This window comes from Rhincodon typus, chromosome 9 (assembly GCF_021869965.1).
Source record: "Rhincodon typus isolate 14 chromosome 9, sRhiTyp1.1, whole genome shotgun sequence".
In the NCBI taxonomy this organism is placed as follows: domain Eukaryota; kingdom Metazoa; phylum Chordata; class Chondrichthyes; order Orectolobiformes; family Rhincodontidae; genus Rhincodon; species Rhincodon typus.
Window position 1 is genome coordinate 20,055,008 of NC_063340.1, and position 18,441 is coordinate 20,073,448.

General features: G+C 38.6%; 1 protein-coding gene across 8 annotated transcripts in view; it reads left to right on the plus strand.

The window, feature by feature from the left end:
• map4k3a (mitogen-activated protein kinase kinase kinase kinase 3a) overlaps positions 1-18,441 on the plus strand; it is a 215,666-nt gene that overhangs the window by 60,766 nt on the left and 136,459 nt on the right. For all 8 annotated transcript variants that reach the window (XM_048600826.1, XM_048600828.1, XM_048600829.1 and 5 more), the window contains exons 3-6: positions 3,010-3,100; positions 11,113-11,177; positions 14,937-14,992; positions 16,675-16,722. In XM_048600826.1, coding sequence (XP_048456783.1) covers positions 3,010-3,100; positions 11,113-11,177; positions 14,937-14,992; positions 16,675-16,722 — 260 coding nt within the window. The remainder of the gene's footprint in view (positions 1-3,009; positions 3,101-11,112; positions 11,178-14,936; positions 14,993-16,674; positions 16,723-18,441) is intronic.

Below are 18,441 nucleotides of genomic sequence, written 5' to 3' on the forward strand. Positions count from 1 at the left end.
GGTACTGTGCCCACTGGTTTGGGGGTTAGAACCAGGTCTGTTTCCTAACTTTCAAGAATGTTGCACTTCGACATACTTACTCCAACACTATCATGTGTAATTATGTCAGAAGTTGCAGCTAGATGAAGTATTAATTGAACAAGACAAAAGCAGCTGAAAGTTAATGTAGTTATAGGGAAAAGTTGGTCTTGGCTTTATCGCTCTCTCGAACAAGGGTGTATCATTCCTCCCTGTGTCCAGGGAGGTTTGAAAAGTTGTGGAGGGGTCTTCTGTTTATCAGTTATTAGATTGATACCTGGAATGAGTGGGTTGAATTAAGACTTGTTTTCACTGGAGCTTTGAAGAGAGAGGGGTGACTTGAAATGAATAAGATCCTGAATGGCCTTGACAATTTTGATGTGCTAAGAATGCTACCTCTTATAGGTCAGTTCAGAACCACCGGTAACGGTTTTAAAATTAGACCTTCCCTTTCAGAACAGAGATGAGAATGGTTTTCTGAGGGTTATGCGTCCCTTGAACTCTTTGCCTCAGATGGTAGTGGAAGTGGGTCATTGAATATTTATAAGACTGAAGTGGATAGATTCTTATTGGACAGGGGATTTTAGGGTAAATGAAAATGTGGAAATCAAAGCAGAAATGAATTAATCATGATGTTGAATGGTGGAACAACCTCGTGGGGCTGAGTGGTCTACTTTTGCTTCTATTGTGTTTTCTTTAGTCAGCCCTTAATTGAAATCCATTTATCGTGCAGAATTTGCCTGCTTGATTTGGTTTTCTTGGCAGTTTGGAAAGGTCTATTCTTAGTACTGTTCTTTTGAGGGGCTTGGCCAAATGTTCCGTGACATTGCAAAATGCCGCATTAGATTGACTATGATTGCTTCAATGTATAAACCAGACAAGCTGAAAGAGTTAGAGATGTTTATAGATACTGCTTCAGTGGACCAAAAACAAAGTAGCAACAACATTGAATTGTGCAATGATGCAAACCATTCACTGAACAAAAATTTGTTGGGAATGTTGAGTGATCAACTACTTATCCCTGAGGTATGATAAACATTTAATTCTGTCAGACTGTGTCTGAATACCTTCAAGAAGTGAAGCAAATGCATAGCAACTGAGTATCCCAAACACAAGTCAGACTTAATTCTCTTTCCCATCCCCATGGATACGCGGATGAAAATATAAATGCCAGCAATGTTTGTCAGTTCATTTGTGTGAAAGCAACAATAGAAATGAAGCCTTTTCATTCCACTTACGCAATGTATAATATTTGAGAGGGAAAATGAAATGAAATTAGCTATATGATGCCTATAAAAGGTTAGCTGGGATTCTAGAATTCCAAATATGACAGGATTACAGGGAAATGAGGGGTGAATGTGATAAGGAAATATACGGTCAGTAATCCCAATAAATAATATTGCTTTTGAAATAGTAGGTAATAACTTGAAGATTTGCCATTTCATTTTTTTTCCTTGATTTGGTATGTCCAAAAATGCTGTCAAATGGAAACTATCCATGTTTAACATTACGTAGAATCCTGAAATGAGTGTTTTAGATTGTCCGTCTTTTTTTTTTGTTCTGAAGAAACTGAGAATGAACAAATACTTTCAGGATACTTTGTTCAAGCATTAAATATTTTTTTCCAAGAGCTCTTTTGAGTTTTTCTTGAAGGCTGCATTTTGATTTTCAGGGGCTTTTTTTTCATTCTTGTTAACTCATTTATTGGGTGATACAGTCGTTTAGTAAGAATGTTTTCAGTGTTTGCATTAATATATGGGGTATTTTGGACTTGTGTAAGAGCAGAATTGGAATTCATCAAGTTATCCTCCATTTCAGTTACCCTCACTCCATTAAACTTAAAGCCACACCACAGAAGGAAAACACTCATTTCTTGGACACCACAGTATTTAAATTAGAACATGACAACAGACCTAAGTTAGCAACAAACATTTTAAATCATTTAAAAACAGAAAACAATATGTAGATGCTAAATGTTAATTCATTTATTGCAGCAGCCAGGTCAAGTGGCATTTCTGGAGAGACTGACAAATTCATGTTTCATGTGTGGCTGTTTATCAGTGTTTTTTGTTTTGTTTTTGAGTAGCTACTAAAGCATCCATTGCACCTTAGGACTGATGTGAAGGCATTAAAGGGTGCGGGAAAGATTTTGGCGAATGGTTTTAGGGATGAGGCAATTCAGTTGGATAGTTTGATTGGCGAAGTTACGACTATTCTTTTTTGAAATGTGAAGATTTAAGAAGTGATTGGAGGGAAGTGTTCAAAATCATGAAGGGTCTGGACAGAATATATGTGGGAAAACTGTCACCAGCAGCAGATGGATGGAGAACCAAAGATTGTAGATCTAAGATAACTGACATTAAAGCAATCATGATACAAGGTAAAAACTTTTTCACGTAGCGAGTGGTTAGGACCTGGAGCACACTGTGAGATTGTGTTGGAGGTGGATTCAAAAGGGATCCTAGAATAGAATCCCTACAGTGTGGAAACAGGCCCTTCGGCCCAACAAGTCCACGCCGACACTTGGAGCATCCCACCTAATCTACACATCCCTGAACACCATGGGCAATTTAGCATGGCCAGTCCACCTAGCCTGCACATCTTTGGACTGTGGGAGGAAACCGGAGCACCCGGAGAGAATGTGCAGACTCCACACAGACAGTCACTCGAGGGTGGAATTGAACCCAGGTCCCTGGCGCTGTGAGGCAGCAGTGCTAACCACTGAGTCGCCATGCCATTGTTATCTGAGAGGATAGAATGCGCAGGGCTGCAGAGTGCTGTTAAGGAATGGCTTAAACGAATTGCTCCTTTAGTGAGCCATCCCAAACACGACAGGTGAAGTAGCCACCTTCTATGCTGTAACTATTCCATATTTCTATTTTCTGCCTAAAATGTGTTTTACCTTTTTGGTGACTCTCGCTGCTGTGAATGTTGACTTGTCCAAGTTGATTTGTCTATCTGTTATTTAACTAAAATGTTTCCTCTGTATAGGTGAAGACTTTGCCATTGTACAGCAGGAGATCATTATGATGAAAGACTGTAAACACTCAAACATAGTTGCATATTTTGGCAGTTATCTCAGGTACGTATAGTAAGTATACTGGCATACTTATTTTACTTTGTTTCTTGCTATTCTTTGTGTAATCGCTGTCTTTGAGGGGTTATGCTGTATTATGCATGTGCTCGTACCTGCATTTACTAAAGTTTTTAATGATTAAATTGAACAGAAATCTTTGCCTTTTTAATGTGTCAGACACGTTTTGATGACTAGTTGTATACAGTTGAGCTTGCCGACAGTTCTGTTGCAGTTGTGCTGTTTCCCTTTTGTGTGCATGTCCAATACAACTTATCTTTATGTAAAATATTTTAATGTAATAAATACCCCAGATCAGAACCAACCTACCTAAATAGAATCGGGAAAATAGATAAACAGGGATTTGATTAATGAACAGGAAGCAGAAAGTAGATATAAACAAGGCATTTTTCAAGTTGACCAGCTGTAACTAGTGGAATGCTGCAAAGATTAGTACTGGAGCCTCAGCTATTTACAATCTACATTAATAACTTTGAAGAGTCAGAGAGTAATGTATCTAAGCTTGCAGGTGATACAAAGCTAGATGGAATATACTGCAAACAGATATAATTAAGTGACAAGTTAGCAGATGGAGTAAACTGTGTGGAAATGTGCAGTTATTTGCTTTGGTCGTAGAAAATATTCTGTTTTTCCATTTTTAATAAGCGTAAAATTTCTAACTGTTGATGTTCAAAGAATTTTAGATGCATTCCTATGAGGAATGCAGAAAGTTAGCATGCAAGTGCAGCAAGCAATTAGGAAGGCAAATCGTATGTTAGCCTTTATTGCAAGGGCATTGAAGTGTAAGAATATAGAAGCCATAGCACAATTGTATGGGCATTGGTGAGACCATACCTAGAGAACTGTTTGCCCTCCATATTTAAGGACAGAGTTGTGAATATCACATTCATGTGTTCTCTTATAAAACAGTTAGTTTTAGAAGTTTAAATTTAGATGTAGAAATTTGAATAAATGCAGTTAAAGCAAGCTTGAAGTCTATTACCGTTAAAGGTTAGGATCATGTTGACTTCAGAATCAACAGCAAAAAGGCAAGATTATAAAATAGCAGGTCTTTCTTAGCTGGAGATCTGGCAACAGAAAGTCTGCTATGCTTGCTGTAAGGTGTCCTATTGAAATATTTTTCACCGGCACAGTGGCTCAGTGGATAGCACTGCTGCCTCATAGCACCAGGGACCCGGGTTTGATTCCAGCCTCGGGCGACTGTCTGTGCGGAGTTTGCACATTCTCCCCGTGTCTGAGTGGGTTTTCTCCGGGTGCTCCGGTTTCCTCCCACAGTCCAAAGATGTGCAGGGTAGCTGCTAAATTGCCCATAGTGTTCAGGGATGTTTAGCTTAGGTGGGTTAGACATGGGAAATGCAGGGATAGGGGAATGGGTCTGGGTGGGACGCTCTTCGGAGGGGCGGTGTGGACTTGTTGAGCCGAATGGCCTGTTTCCACACTGGAGGAATTCTGTGATTCTATGGTTTTGCTTTGAGAGTTGGAGCTAAATTGATTTAAAAGCATTCATTAAAACCAAAAACATTTAAAACACTTACTTCATTCGATCAAAAAAAATTGCAAATCAGAGATAATTAACTTTAAAGGTCAATTTGACAATAGCACAAGCAGGCTATGTTGTAAGGGAGACGGGTGGACTTTAAGGCTGTGTGATTTCAATTTATATGTATTTGCACGTGCCAGGAACATATTTAGAAGTAGAACAGCCATAAACGCAATCAGTAATAACTGGTATACTTGAAGCAAATTTATCAGAGATCACCCCAACAGTTGGTACTTTTTAACGTAGTAAGATATTCCAGGGAATTTCATAGGAACACAAAGCATATGACACTGAGTACATGAGATATTGTGTCAGATAACCAAAAGCCTGGTTGGACAGTTTGCTTTAAGAGTGCATTAAAGGAAGAATACATTAGAGAGAGGTCAGGGGTATTTTGTAGCTTTCCAGGCTTCTGTAAAGTGGTGGTAGTGATGAATGTTGTGGCACTGGCAGTGATAATAGATACGTAGGTGACTTTGAAAATGAGAATGAGAATTTTAAAATGGCTATGTTGCTCGGTTCCAGGAACTGTGACCAAAGACGTGGTAGGTGGATTTGTGTCCAAAATACCTAAGTTTTGGATGACCTGACATTTACAGAATGTAGAATGTGGGAAACCAGAAGTGGGTTTGAATAGCCAAGGATAGGTAACAAAGATATTGATGAGAATTTCTGCAGCTGTTGATTGAAACAGGAGAAATTGAGCAATGTTATGGAACTGGAAATAGGTAATCTTCAAGATGGTGTAAATATGTGCCTAGAAGCTCATCGTTGGGTCAGATATGACACCATTTGTTATGAGGATGGCATCATAAGCTAAAGTAATTGGCGCTTCCTTGGATTAAGAAATTTTGGTAATTATAACCATCATCTGCATTAGTATTGTGTTTGTCTTTCTACATATGCTTTTAACAACCCAGCTCACCTAAGATATTCCTTTCAGTTTTACATTAAAAAAAAATTGACAAAATTTGCAACTCAAATCTGCATAATTTTGCTCGTTTAAAGTATCCAGTACGATTTCAAGGAAAGTTATAGAGTCATACAACGCAGAAATAGGCCCTTCAGTCCAACTTGTCTGCGCCGACCGGATATCCCAATCTGACCTAATCCCATTTGCCTGCATTTTGCCCATATTCCTCTAAATCCTTCCGATTCATACACCTATCCAGGTGCCTTCTAAATATTGCAATTGCACCTGCTTCTACCACCTCATCTGGCAGCATCACCACCACAAAAAAAAAGTCTCCTGAGGAGCACTAGCAAGTTTCTCCACAAGGATATTGGTCCCCTTCCAATTCAGGTGGAAACTGTGTCCTTCTTTCAGGTCATTTCTACCCTGAAGAGATCCCAATAGTCCAAAAATATGAATCCTTGCCCCCTGCACCAGCTCCTTGCTCATAGATTCATCTGCTCTATCCTCCCATACCTACTGTCACTAGCATGTGGCACCAGTAATAGTCCAGATATTACTACCCTTGAGGACCTACTTTTTAACCTCCTCTCTAGCTTCCTATATTTTCTCTACAGAACCTCATCCCTTTCTCTAACTATGTCATTGTTACCAATGTGCAAAACCATCTCCTGCTGGTCACTCTCCCTTTTCAGAATATTCTACACCCTCTGAGACATCCTTGACCCTGGCACCAGGGAGACAACACACCATCCTGATGCCTTGTTGATGGTCACAGATGCATCTGTCTGTGCCCCAGATTAGAAAGTCCCTTATTACAATCGATCACTTGGAACCTGACATACTCCTCATTACAGTACAGCCAGTTACAGTACTAGAAACCTGGCTGTCAGTGCTCTACTCCCCGTGAGAAGCTACAGGATCCAAAACAGCGTACCAATTTGAGATGGGGATAGCCACGGGAGACTCCTGCACTATATGGCTACCTCTCCTACCATCCTTAGCGGTCAGCCATCTACCTGACTTTATCTCCATCTTCCTGAAACTGCTCTCCATCACACCCCCTTGCTCTTGTAAACTTCTCATTGCTTCTAACTGCTGATCCATACAGTCCAATAGGATATGTAGCCACACACACTTCCAACGGACATAGTGTCCAGGAACGTTCAAATTCTCCCCGATATCCCACAGCTAACAGGAAGTGCACGTCACCCTACTAAAAGCCATTTCTGTCTCTTCAACAATCTCTAGACCCAGAAATTATCTAAAAACAAACACAGCACGCTTTGCTCAAAAACACTGCTCGGGGGTAACCTAAAATCAATCCGTAATATTAAAAGTCAGTCAAGAAACTGATCTCAGTATAAACATAATTTAAAAAAAAAATGCCTTTCCCTTACTCACTATTGTAAGATTTATTAAAAAAAAATTAAAATTTAGAAGTTTTGTAAGTCTTATAATCAAACACTTAGCTGATCCAGCTGGAAAAACTAAAGGTTGTCCTCTTCTGTAGTTTCAGGCAGTGATTATTTTTTGAAATTACTGATGCCTCTGCAGCTACATGTGAAGTTAGATATTAGACCTCCCATCTCGTCTATGAGAGTTGATGTAAAGAGAATCCATTTTTACATTGTTCATAAATCTGATAAGGATTCCTGTTGTTCATTTAGTTGCCAAATTACATATTGCAATTTGGATAACCTGGGTGACTGCAGTTGACCTGTGCTCATAGCTCCTGTTGGAACTGCACCTTCAAGGTTTCCAATAAATGCTAAAGATCCTTAATGAGTTATCTTGTAAGTGAGTGAATGTCTGTAATCTGGCCAACTATATAGATTTGTGTTTTAAATTTTGTATGAAATTCAGAGTATAGAGTTTTAAAAATTCTGTAGTAGTCTGATGGTTAGAGTTTACACAAATGTAAAAGTAGGGAATAGTATATTGATGCAGATTTAATTAAAATTCTCAATAGTTCTCATTCTAAGGTAATGTGAACCATTTAATGTTCTTGAAGATATCTCTGATCTAAACTTGCATGTAGCCTAAACCATTGTTTTACTTTAAATTATTTTGAAAAGCAGATTAACATTTTAATTTGTGTTATGATCCAAGCAGATGATATTACTGGACAAGTCAGAACCCAGAGAGTAACCTGGATTGACGGATCATATTGTTTTGATTTTAACAAGGTGGTCTCTGGTTGAATTATAATCATGTAGATTTTGCTTTGACAATGAAACAGAATTGTATAAGCAAAAGAATGAGGATAACATAAAATAAGTCAAACGATCTACTATTAATGCAAATTCAGAGACTTCCAAATATATAGTACAAGCATAGACATGTTAATCCTAAAACACACCTTTATAAACTGAATCCAGGATACCCAAAACACATGACTGATACAGTATCCAAAACAGCACACATACAATATTCACATCGAAGTCACTTATGACTTCACCTTTTAGGTTGGAATTGCAAATAGCTTCCTCTTCAAATTGTAGTGGTTGGAACAAGGTCAACCAGGTAGACCCCTGATTGGACCAGGTTAACAGCTCCAATCAGGGAGTCCTGGCTGACAGATATAAACAGGAGTGTCAGGGGTTCTGATCACCTGAGGAGCTGGCATTGAGTTAGCTGGGTCAGTGTCTTGTATTATGCATGTGTAAATAAAGGGTGACTTGGTGATGGGATACTGGCCTTCATGGAGTTATTTTAGGAACACTCATACACCTGAGTTTAAATGTACTCAGCTTTAAGTAATCTCTTCAGAGCTTTAGTCTAGCTCTTCTAGTCTGGAGTTGGTACTAACTCTTCATTCTAAGGTAATCTAGTTCATTATGTATCCTTTACTTCTCAGGAGCACTGATATTTACAGCCATCCTGTTCCAAGGATTTAACAAGACTGCTCAAAACTCTAAAACTGAAACTTAGTCTCTCTCTAAACCGAGTGTTTCCTTTACGCTGAAAAAAAAAACAAGTTTCAGAAGTCTCTAACAAACCTTGAGCTGCATTGTTTTGCAAACCAGGAAGGAAAATAGTTGAAGATCAACAAAAAAAAATGTCCATTAGTGGTGAACAAAAACCCATTCATTCTAAAGCCAGGCCTCAAAAACTGTTTTGAAAAAAAAAATTACAAGTTAATAATTAATTTCAGACACAGCCCACAGGTTATTATCTCAAAAAACCCAAATTAACAATAAATGATATTAAATATACACACAGTTTACATCACAGTAACTTGTGAAAACGGTTTGGTAGCGTTCACCTCATAGGTGTAATTGCAGATAGAAGTGTAAAAATGACAGTTTTATTTATTACTGGCTACCTTTGTGATGGAAGTGCAGTATAATGCTGTTTAATTATATTGGTTAGAAAATTATACTTATTTCATATTGTTCCATGTGCTAAAAGGCAGGTAATGAATTCCAAGCTGATAATACACATCAGCCTGATTTGAACCTTGCATAGGCTTAGCACGACTTCTCTATTTTCATACTGCATTCTTTTTGCAATAAAGACCTGCATTCTCTTTGCCTTTCCTCTTATCTGCTGAGCTTGTACGCTAACATTTGTGATTTGTGTGTGAAAACTTCCATATCCCTCTGCGTTACAGCTTCCTGTGATTTTCTGTATTTAAATAACGTTCAGCTCCGCTATTCTTCCAGCCAAAGTGCATAACCTCATTTTTTTTACAGTATATTCTACTGCAAAGATTTGCCCTCTCACTTGACCTGTCTATCTCTGTAAAATAAATAAACACCTAGAATACTATGAATATTATCAGTTTGATTATTAAAGAAAGATACATCAGCGCTTGAAGGTAGTCTGGAGAAAGTTTACTAGAATGATCCCGGGTTTGAAAGTATTCTGTCATAAGGAGAGGTTAAATAGGTTGGGCCTGTACTTAGTGTAATGTAGGAGGATGAGAGGCATCCTTATCGAAACATACAAGGTTTTTAGGGGACTTGACAGGATAGGTGCAGAGAGGTAGTTTCCTTTGTGGGAGGTTCTATGACCGGAGTGTATAATCTCAGAATAAAGGGTCACCCAATTAGGAAAAAACTGAGGAGGAATTTCTTCCTAGGGTAGTGAATTTGTGGAATTCTTTGCCACAGAGGGCTATTAAAGCTGGGTCATTAAATACATTCGAGGCTGGAGCAGATTTTTAGGCAGGAAGGTGGGGTTGAGAACTATTAGGTCAGCCATGATCTCATAGAATGGTGGACTAGACTTGATGGCCTTCTGCTGTCATGTCTTGTGATCTTAACCTGTGCAAACCTGAAGTTTTAATAGGAATAAGAGAAATTGTGTGTGTGAGTGAAGAAACCTGTCATAAGGGGCATTGGTTCATTGTTCATTTGTCAAGTTTTACATCAAATTTAAACTAACCAATTTTTGAAGTAAAAAAAAAAATTGCTGGAGAAACTCAGCAGGTTCAGCAGCATCTATGGAGAGAGAAAAATTTAATGTTTTGAGTGCAATGTCTCTTCAGAATTCAATTTTTCAGGTATCACTTTTACACGAAAAACTTGGAAATGTACTGATGAACATTCAGTGTTTTAATAGGGAATTTCTGGTTGCTTGTGGAAATTGCCTATCGAAATAGTCAACCTTAAAGTCATGCACACCTCAGACTGATTTTCCAATCATGACTTAAAAAAAGCAGAGGAAGATCTTTTGACTCTCATCCTTGAAAATGGAAGGAATTGGCTGACAATTTGGACAGTAGTGTTTGGGCATATTTGATGTGCATGGAACGTGCAGGAGCTAGTATTGAAAGAATCCAACAGCATTTTGGCACTTCGATCTCCAAAAAAAAAAGCAAGACCCTGTTCTCCAATGAGTCCAGATCTCTCTGGCCCCTAGTGGTATGAAAATCATTTTGATTTTAGGTCTCTTACAGACTTCCTCCACTAATCTAAACTCCTGGATCCTGTGACCTCCTTTGTGTCAAAGATCCTGACTCCACTGAATAGAATTCCCTAATAGTTTCATGGCTGGTTCTAATGTTACTACGCAAAAAGAATTTGTTCTTCATTTCATCCAGATCTCACTGATATCTGGACCTCTATTTCCACAACATTTGAATCTATGACATTCCTTTCTGTCCTGTCAGGTCTTGAAGGCGACTTCAAAATTATGGTAGAGATTTTCTCAACAACGTGTTCAGAGATGTTATTACACAGCTCTGGAGCAAATGGGATTTGAACCCAGGTCTCCTGGCTCACAGGTAGCAGTATTATCACTGCACCACAAGAACCCTCCAAAATTATAAAACAAAAAACTGTGGAGGCTGGAAATCTGAAACAAAAACGAAGTGTTGGAGAAACTCGGTAGGTCTGGTAGCATCTGTAGAGAGAACAGCAGAGTTAACATTTCAAGCCCAGTGATCTTTTGTCAGCATTATGGGAGATCCTGAGACTTTTTACCAGATCTAGCCCTTAATGCTAATAAATTAATATCCTCTGTTCTCACCAGTTGAAATGATACCATGGAGGTCTGGTTGTAAAGAATCATTAAAATGCAGATTTTTTTAAAATATAGACGTGACAAGCTATGGATTTGTATGGAGTTTTGTGGAGGTGGATCATTACAAGATATTTATCATGGTAAGCATAAAATACTTCTTTTAAGAATGCTTAGAAATACATGCATACTTCATATTGTACCCTGTTTCATAAACTGTAAAGTATTGTAGTTTCACTCATTATATTCAGTACTATGTAAATAATCTTGATGTTAAAGTAGTATTACTGTTTTCGTTAAAACCTGTAACATACTTAGATTGCCATGTTTAAATCATAAGTTGAAATTTGTTCTACGCTGATTCCTATTTACTGACTTTGTACTTAGCTTTTCAAATATTGTTAATTGTCTGATATCAGTTGCACTGTTCCATAATTTTAATCATTCTGGACTATAAAATACACTGTGATTTATCTTATCTTTTTGTTTTGTTTATTCAACTGAATACTAGTTGCTCGTGTAACTAACTCTATTGTAAAACTGCATAGTATTGTCAACAAATTAATGAGAAACTTTGTCAGATTTGCTTAAACTATAGCCCTTGTTGAAACCTTGTGTGAAGCCAGTTTGAAAACCGATGGAGTTGATGGTCTTGCACTACAACATGAAGGTTCAGCAACACTGTGCAGCAGAAAATTCTAGAATAATACAGCGTAGAAGCAAGCCATTTAGTGTATCGTGCTTGTGCAAGCTCTTTGGTATTGCTGTCCACGTAGTCTTAACTCCTGTGCTCTTTCCCTGTAACTCTGAAAATTTTCACTTTGGAATTATTTATCCAATTCTCTTCCGAATATTGCCATTGAATCTATTTCCACGAACCCTTTAGGCTGTACATTCCATACAGTAACTGTTTTTTAAAAGTAAATATAATTTCTTCGTGGGCATTCTGCTTTTGTAAATGACATGTTGGAATGAAATTCCCATTTGTGGCAGAGTCTTCTGTTTGACATGAGACTCAATCAAATGACGGATGCGCCGTCTGGTGAAACAGATAACTTGTCCTTGCAGCCAGTTAGGGTTCAATTAACAGGCCAAAAAACAGGTGGTATCCCTGTGCTTTCTGGTGAGTGATACATGCTTCAGAATGACAACAACAACTTGCTTTTAATGTCATAAAGCTGACAATAAAGCATTTTGGGGTGCTTCACGGAAGAATTGACAATGAGCCAAAAAAGGAGATAATAGGTGAGATAACTAAAGCTTGGTCAAAAAGTTTGATTTTAAGGTGTGCCTTTAATGGAGGAAAGTAAAATAGGCAGGTGTAAGGAGGGTATTCCGGTGTTTTGAGCCTCCACAACTGAAAGTGTGGCTACCTGTGGAGGACCATTTTAAATTCAACATGCTTAATTGGCCTGAAATAAGCTAGATATCTTGGAGGGTGATAAAGTTGGATAAGATTAGGGAGATATTGAGTGAAGTCATGGAGGAATTTGAAAGCAATCTTGGGATTGTTAAAATCAAGACATTGCTTGATCAGGACTAATATAGATCAGAGCACGGGTGGGAAGGAAATTGACTTTGGTGCGAGGCAAAGGTGGCAGAAATTTGGGAGATTGAAAGTTTATGGATGGTGGAATGTGCAAAACCAGTCAAGTTGTTGGAATTGTCAAGTGTAGAATTAACAAAAATGTGGATGAGGATTCAGCAGATGAGCTGAGACAGGGAGAGAAGTGGAACAATATTGAGTTGGAAATGGATGCTCTTTGTGTTAGTTCAAATGAGATTTGAGGCTTATCTTTGGATAAAATGTGACACCAAGATTACAAATAGCTGAATCTCTTGGCTGTCAGGGTGAGGGATGCTGTGTGTAGCTGAGGAACAGAGGTTTGGAATGCGAATTGTAAACAATGGCTCCAGTCTTCCCGATATTTAATTGGCGGCATTATCTGTCTTCTGGTACTGGACGTTGAATAGACAACCTGATAACTTGGAAACAGTGGAGGAATTGAGAGAACTTGTGCTGAGTTGAAGCTGGGTGTTGTTACTGTATATGTGAATGCTAACTCTGTGCTTTTAAATGTTGGAGAGGAGGAAGAGAAATTATTGTTTTCAAAAAGAAATAACTGAGCGATCCCTTGACTATTGTTAGATGAGTGTAACCATGTGAAAGCATTCTCACCCTGCTGGATGACAGAGGTTTTGAACGAGGATGGTGTGGTCACGCGAGGTGGCAGGCAATCAGATAGGGTATTGTTTTGGATATGAGAAGAAATTCACAATAAGCAGCAATGAAGGTTCAGTGGCATTTAGTCAATCTTGGTGGATGCATGGCTCTTTGAGAAAAACATAGAAGGAAATATTCCAAAAAAAATAATCTTAGGGCTAAAAGAAAATATTATAGATCATAGATCATAGAATCCCTACAGTATGGAAACAGGCCCTTCGGCCCAACAAGTCCACACTGAACCTCGGAGCAACCCACCCAGACCCATTCCCCTGCAACCCACCTAATCTACACATCCCTGAACACTATGGGCAATTTTAGCATGGCCAATCCACCTAGCTGCACATCTTTGGACTGTGGGAGGAAACTGGAGCACCCGGGGGAAACCCACGCAGACACGGGGAGAATGTGTAAACTCCACACAGACAGTTGCCCAAGGATGGAATCGAACCTGGGTCCCTGGCGCTGTGAGGCAGCAGTGCTAACCACTGAGCCACCGTACCGCCCTAAATTGAGAGATTGGATTCTGAACTGGGATGAAGCTAAGTATGTTTTCTGAAAAGGATAATTTATAGTGCAATGATGATATGTGATTTATAAGTTAATCAAGGTTAAAGCAAGTGCTAGATTCGTGTTTTTTCTGGGCAGAGAGATATCCAATGTGCAAGATTGAAGAAATATCATATTATTTGAAGGAAAAACTTTGCAGTTGGCATGGTGTATTTAAAAATGAGCATTTCTGGCAACTCTGGGCAGCTTTTCTACCAAGGCAATATATCTGAAGTATGAAGTGGATGGCATATCAATTGGAAATCCCAGCCCTACTATAGTATTCGTAAATAATATCCTCTTCAGCAATAAAAGTGAGAAGGAAGAGCTAAATGTGAAGGAATTTGTATTTCTTGCATGAAGTGGAAATATTGTGCTCCTTATGACTCTCTTCCTTCCTGGCAGTGCTCTTTTATGTTCTCCTCCACGATGGTTACTAGAAACCTGGGTGGCTCTGGGTTCTCCCAGCAACAGTTGCAAACCCCCCTCAAATAAAATAAAAAATAAATCCAAGCCAGGGAAACGTGGTCATGACCACAGTAGCTGCAAATGCTGACACCACCTGCAACTCACCTTTGGCCTTACCTGTTTGACTGTGTTTCTCTTCTTTGCTGATTATGTTTTGTCTCTTCCTGCTTTTGATCCCATTGTCAAGTGGCCAGAATTTCCCGCAATTGATTCCAGTTCACTCTCCTCCCCGGGATTAGAGCAAATGTACTGCTCCCGGAATGGCCTAAGTATACAGATGTAGTGCAGTTCCCTTGCTCGTAGTCAGAACAAACGGGGGATAAAGTGACTGGGAGGTAGGCAGTATGCTGATCTGCAGTGATGACTCACAACTCTGATATTGACATGCAACTTGGCAAGGATGCACAGACTGACTTTTAAATAAAAATCGTGACATCAATTGGAAAAACGCACCTCAAACAATAAACGATTTTGAAACAACATGAAAATTTGGGAAGTTTAAAGCGAGGGCTTGCATCATCTAGGAAAAAGCTGTTCCTGCATTGTTTAATACTTTACTGAAGTTGTGATTTAGTTCAATTTGTGGAAATATCCTCAATTGTTAATTTACTCGAGTTATACTTATTTCATTGATTTCATTATTTTCTTAACATTCTAACAGTGACAGGACCTTTAGCAGAACTACAGATTGCTTATGTGTGTAGAGAAACGCTACAGGTAAGCAATTACAATCTTTAAGTAAATACCTATTGCAGATTAACAATCCATTCCAATTTCACTGTGAATTTTGATGAATTTTAGTGTGGGCATAACCCAGTGGATTATGGCATTTCCTTTCATCTTTGGGACCTGGTTTTGGACCTGCTTTAGACTGATGAGTTGGAAAAAGAAAAGAATGACTTGTATTATCTAGTGCTTTTCATCAAAGCTGTTTACAGGCAGTGAAGTACTTTTGATATATGGACACTTTGGCAATGTAGGAAAGTAGCCCTTGCTTAGGAAGATCAGCAGATGTTCAATTTTGGTAAATTTATCATAGCTGTGGGAATGGCTGGTGCAGGAAATTCATAAGGGAGATAAAACCCTAAATGTATTTTCTGAAGTTCACTTGCTTGGTGCCAAAAACACTCCATGACATTTTCCTGTGAATTGTTAAGGCATATAGACCTGGACAACTCAAGGTCTGATTCCTGGTTCGTGCTCTTTTAGCTGATATGATTTGAGGTGATAGTGATTGCTACATTAGTTTCATTTGGGTAAGGAGAATCAGACCACGTTTGTTATTTTTGGATGTCTGGCAACTGCCGCCGGGCACATCTGGATGGTTGTCAAGGATGTAGTTGGGCATAACTGTGATTCTCTAGATTGGCAATCTATAAGGCAATGATAGCCTTTAAGCTTGCAGATAATGCTGTGCAACTGCCAAAACAATACCCCAATTAATTCCAGTTGAAATGTAGGAACAGTTATAGTTCCTTGAGAATGAGCTACTGTTTAGTTAGATCTTGACTATTCTGTAGCGATGCCATTTTACCTGTCTTGGTTCTGTAATGCTTAAGTTCCTTGACTTACATAAGTCTATTGGTCAGTGTTTTGGAATTTTCAGTTTCTTCATTTTGGGGGGAATGTCGGTGTTATTGGCAAAACCAGTCCTTATTGTCCCTCTCTTTCCCTTGAGTTAATATGGCTGCTTATCCATTTAAGAAAGCACTTAAGAGCCAGCCACACTCGTGTCACCCTGGAGCCGCATGTAGACCAGATCGTGCAAACACAACAGATTTTGAATGGCAGTTGATCGTTCCATTGCACTATCATGGAGATTAGCTTTTAATTCCAGACTTCAATTAGTTAATTGAATTTAAGTTAGCTGATTATTGTGGGATTTGAATGTGTGCCCAGAACATTAGCGCCTTATAGGGCGGTTGTAGTGTTCCTACTTCTGGGCCAGGCGGCCTGGGTTCAAGTCCCACCTGCTCCAAAGGTGTGTAAAACATCCCTGATCAGGTCGATTAAAAGATATCCATGAATGTTAATCTGAGCCACTGATTTATCTAGTGATATTGCCACTATCGCTGCAATCCATCTTGCTTCAGCTTTTTAGATTCTTGTATTATAGATTTATGCTTTCTGTTTCTTTGCAGAAGTGTTTCTGAATATCATCTTAAAGCTCCTCTGCTTTAATTTGTAAAACCATTCCATCTTGTCACTTCTTTCTAAAAATAAATGTGATTAATGTTTCTTGGAATCTGAGGTAAAACAAATATTTCAGTTGATATTTGCATTTGGAAATTCGTATTTGACTATTTGTGCATATGTGTAACTGTTAAAATCTGTTTGATTAGCTGAAATCAGTGGCTTTATAATTAATGCAATAAATGTTCTTTCTTCCTTTGCCGTAGGGTTTATATTATCTTCACAGCAAAGGAAAAATGCACAGAGATATAAAGGTAAATAAAGTTGAACTGCTGCTTACTTTTTTCACTTGTCTTTTGGCAATCTGTTGAACACCTTTGTAGCGAATCTCAAAACAGAGCAATGAACGAAAAAATTTGAAGTGATATCAATTTATGATGTCTTCAATGTCAAAATATTACTTGTGATTCTGCATGGATCATGTCGTATAAAGTTGCCCCCAACTATCAACTATCTTTGCTTCACTAACCCCTCCATTATGCCAAATTAAAACCACCACTATTAGACTTGAACATTTATTCATGATACAAGAGGTTATTTATACTTTGAGGTGTTTGCTTTTTTTCTCATTGTCTTCTCAAAGCTTCATGTACGCTGTCAGTACTTGTGCTTTCAATCCTAATTGAGAGTTTACCGTATGCCTGCTATTGGAAACAAGTCATGCTGTAGATTAAATCCCAAAAAGTTTGCCTGCAGTATTGGATAAATTATTTCAGTCTTATACCAGCATCATCGCTTCCAAGAACCAAAATGAGCCAATGTTTTGGCCATCTGAACAATTTTTCCACTATGAGTAGTGAACTAGCTGTGGTAGCAGTTATGAATAGTAGTTCAGTCAGGCAAAAGGTACAAAGTAGTGTTTGACAATTTCAGTACCAGGGTTACCATTCATAATTTGTATAAATGATTTGAACTCTCAAAAGCTTAAGTACAGCTTCAACTTAGCAGACAGCTCCGACTTTGGAGGGAATAGTTAGTACTGACGAATATGGGTCTTTTTTTTTCTTTTTGGATTGTTGGGGACTACTTTTTCATTTCCTATTAACTCATTTATTAAGTGATGCAGTCACATGGCAAGAATAGCTTCTGTATATGTGTTAACATATGGGCTCTCAGAAACTGAATTAGAAGAACATACAGACAGGGTGGTTAAAAAGGCTTTTGGCACGCTTGCCTTCATTGCTCAGTCCTTTGAGTGTAGGAGTTGGGAAATAATGTAGAGGTTGTACAGAACATTGAGGCCTCTTCTGGAATACTGTGTCCAGTTTTGGTCCCCCAGTTATGGGAAGGATACTATGAAACTGGAGAGGGTTCAGAGGAGATTTACCAGGATGTTGCTGGGTATTGAAGGTTTGAGTTATAGAGGGAGGCTAGATAGGCTGGGACTACTTTCACTGGAGCATAGCAGGTTGACAGGCGACCTGACAGAAGTTTGTAAAATAATGAGAGGTATAGATATAGTTAATGGTAGTTGTCTTTTCCCTAGGATGGGGGATTTCAAGACTCGGAGGTGCATTTTTAAAGTGAGAGGAGAGAGATTTAAAGACATAGGGGCCAATTTTTTACAGAAGGTGGTTCACGTGTGGAATGAAATTTCTGAGGAAGTGGTAGATGCGGATGCAATTACAACATTTAAAAGACATTTGGATAGATATATGAATAGGAAAGGTTTGGAGAGATATGGGCCAGGAGCAGCAGGTGGGACTAGTTTAGATTGGGATAATGTTTGGCATGGTCTGGTTGGACTGAATGGTCTGGTGCCGTGCTGTATGACTCTATAATTCATCAATATCTTCAGTAGTAAACTCTTCATTAAATGTAAAGCCACAACACATAAGGAAAGCATTAATTCCCTCGAAACTACATTATTATCTTGTGTCTATTCAAATAGGCATAAGTTGGCATTGAAAATTGTTTCGAAATAACTGATATTTTAACACATGAAAAGCCATCACCCTAAACAAACATTCCAC